The following is a 2,920-nucleotide window of genomic DNA, read 5'->3' as shown; positions in this document are numbered from 1 at the left end:
AGAAAAGCCCCCCGGCCCTGGGAGTGGCCAAGGCCAGGCTGGACGGGCCTGGAGAAACCTGGGCTCATGGGAGCTTCCACCTCTGGCAGGGGGTGGGAATGGCTGAGCTCTGAGGTCCCTCCCACCCCAAAACCCCCAAGCCCCAGGACAGAGCCCCTCCATTTGCTGCATGGGATGGGATGCTCCCAGTGGTGGCTCTGCATTCCAGCCCCATTCCCAGTGTCTGATGTGGCCCTGGCTGTGCTTCCTTTGCCTCTTGCTCCGAACTGAACATTCCAGAGCTGCTGGAAACAGTGCCATGCCTGGCTCTTGCAGCTCTGCAGGAGATGAGTGGGATATCCAATCTACATTAATGCATATTCACACTTCCCAAAAGAGCAGCCCCAAGACACAGATCCTGCTCTGCCTCGTGCAGCTCCTGCCAGAGCCCTGGGGGGATATTTAGTGCTGGGTGTGGATGAGACAGCAAAAAAGGAGGGAAAGTTGGACCAGGATCCAAACAAAACCCTCTGCTTCGCTTCACTGGAATACACTGGGTGATTCCTGTGACGATTCTGGCTCTTTAATCCCAAGCTTTGTTTAACAAACAGGGAGTTTAAGGGGGAGGCCACAGTTAAATCCACTGGGATTTAACACGAGGGGGAACTTGTTTCTTCTGGAAAACCTGGAGCCAGGATGCCTTTGGCAGCTGTGTGGGGTGGTGGCTCCTTTGTGGACTCTGCACACCTGAAAGCACTGCTCAGATTCCAGGCATTTCCCACTTTGCCCAGGGTTTACCAGGAGGAAGGGTAAAAACAGGAGCATTGCCCAAAGTTACTCTTTTTTGTGTAATTTTAGGGCACCAACAGCCCCACACCCCTGTGGAAAGGTCTTTTCCAAGTGCTGGCCTTTCCTTGGCTGGTTCCTGGAGCAGCCTCAGGAGCTGGAGTGGACAAACCCCTGGGATTCCCCCCAAACTGTGGGAAGGATCCCTGGAGGGCAGGGGGGGACGAGCATCCCGAGCACAGCGTGGCTCTGGGGCAATTCCAGCCAAAAAGGGAGTGCAGTTCCCACCTGTGAGCTGTGCCCAGCCAGGTCAGTCGAGGTGAACAATGGATTTGTCCTCTCCTGCTCCAGTTTTCCTGTTTGCCAGGACACAGCTGCTGGGAAATCCTACGGCTCGTGTTCCCTTTCCCGTGTGACTCTCGGGAATCGGCTCCTTGAGGACCCTGGGCTTGATTTTTTTATTAAAATCCCCTTCCTGCTTTATATCCCAGAGAGGGGTTTCTTGCTGGGGGTGTTCCTGGCCTTTCAGGAAGCAAATCCTTGGGGGAAAAGCTCTTGGCAGGTCGTGGCATCCCCCGTGCAGGTGTCACCAAGCACCTGCTGAGCTGCTGCTGCCCCAGACCTTCAGCAGAGCCTTTTCTGATCCCTGTTCCCCCCCAGAAATCCTGGCAGCTCCATGAGGAGCCTGTTCCCACCTAAATCCGCTTCCTCACACAGCTGAGCAGGAATATTTTCCTGCTGATTTTTTGTCCCTGCTGTCTCCTCTCCAGCCTTTTTCAAGGAGAACAGCCTAAGGCTTGTTCTTAAACACGTCTGTCTGATGGAAGAGGAGTTTTATTTGAAGTGGGGGAGAGAATAAGCCTCAAAGTCTGAGTATCTCCCCAGAGGCCCTCCTGGTGTGCCCAGGGAGCTGCTGGCACGTGGGATGAGCAGCTCCAAAGGATGAGGGACAGTCTGGAGCAGGTTGGAGACCTGATTGCCCAGTGCAATTAAAGCCCTTCCTCTCCCAGCCCAGCCAGGGCTGGTCCTTCCACACACCTGGAATGTTTTTCCCGGGTGAGGAGGCGGCTCCTCCGAGGTGTCGGGAGAGAGGACTTCTTGTGGTGTGTGGAAATGAGCATTCCCTGGGCATAATGTGCACCCCCAGTCTGAACACCGACTGTGCTCTGTGCCTGAGGCTGCTGAAGGGGAGGGGAGGGAAGGGAAGGGGAGCTGCTCCTCAGGAATGAGGGATGAGGGAACAGCAGGGGGGGCTGGGAGCTCTGCAGAGCATCCCCTGTGCTCCCTGCCTGTCACCAGGGCTTTGCTGCCCCAGCTGGAGCTCAGGGGATGTCGAGACCTGGGTCACTGAGCGTTGCTGATCTCCACATTTCCAGAGTCCCCTTCCTTTATTCCCTGTAATCCTCCGGATTCCCGGCGTGTCTGCACCCTCAGAGCGGGGGTTCTCTGGAGCTGCTATGGCTGTGCAGGCACAGTTTGTCCCTGGCATGTCCCACATCTTGCTGACAGGTGTGTTTTTCCCCCAGGTGTGGCCCACCAGTGTTACCACGGATTTATCAAGGCAGTGCAAGAAGGGAATATCCAGTGGGAGAGTCGCACTTATCCCTATCCTGGCACCCCCATCACCCAGCGCTTCTCACACAGTGAGTACCTGCTGGGAACAGCTCTGGGCCCCTCCTTTGTGGGGGGTGGCTCCCCTGCATCCCTTGGAATCTGGCAGGGCCACACGTGCCTGGCACTGTGGGAATTCCAGCACTTTGCACAAGAACAGGGATTCGGGAGCCGCTGATCCCAGGAAGTGTTGGTGGAGCTGGGCTGGGATTGGAGCTCTCTGGCTGTGCCTGTTTAACGTGCAGGGATCTTCCTGCAGCTCCTCTTCTTAGGATTAAGGTTGGAAAAGCTCTCCAAGGTCTTGCAGTCAGCTGTTAACCTGGTCACCCCCAAATACGGCCCCAAGTGCCACACCCACACGTTTTCTGAACACCTCCAGGGATGGAGACTCCACCACCTCCCAGGGCAGCCACTTCCAATGCCTGACCACCCTTTCCAGGAAGGAATTATTCCCAATATCCAATCTAAACTTCCTGGCCCAGCTGGAGGCCGTTCCCTCTCCTCCTGTCCCTGTTCCCTGGGAGCAGAGCCCGACCCCCCCCAG

The 2,920-nt window shown here is 56.4% G+C and overlaps 1 protein-coding gene across 1 annotated transcript in view; it reads left to right on the top strand.

The window, feature by feature from the left end:
* Positions 1-2,291: 2,291 nt before the first annotated feature.
* The window catches only part of FBXO42 (F-box protein 42), a gene marked incomplete at its 5' end in the record, with an annotated part of 23,999 nt that continues 23,370 nt past the window's right edge, over positions 2,292-2,920 (top strand). The window contains one exon of the mRNA XM_027909444.1: positions 2,292-2,408. Coding sequence (XP_027765245.1) covers positions 2,292-2,408 — 117 coding nt within the window. The remainder of the gene's footprint in view (positions 2,409-2,920) is intronic.

The sequence above is a fragment of the Empidonax traillii genome, unplaced genomic scaffold (genome assembly GCF_003031625.1).
Source record: "Empidonax traillii isolate 1590-97213 ecotype Southwest subspecies unplaced genomic scaffold, ASM303162v1 scaffold2135:size51128, whole genome shotgun sequence".
NCBI lineage: Eukaryota > Metazoa > Chordata > Aves > Passeriformes > Tyrannidae > Empidonax > Empidonax traillii.
Note: the sequence above shows the minus strand (reverse complement) of the source record. Positions and strands in the feature narration are given on the sequence as shown.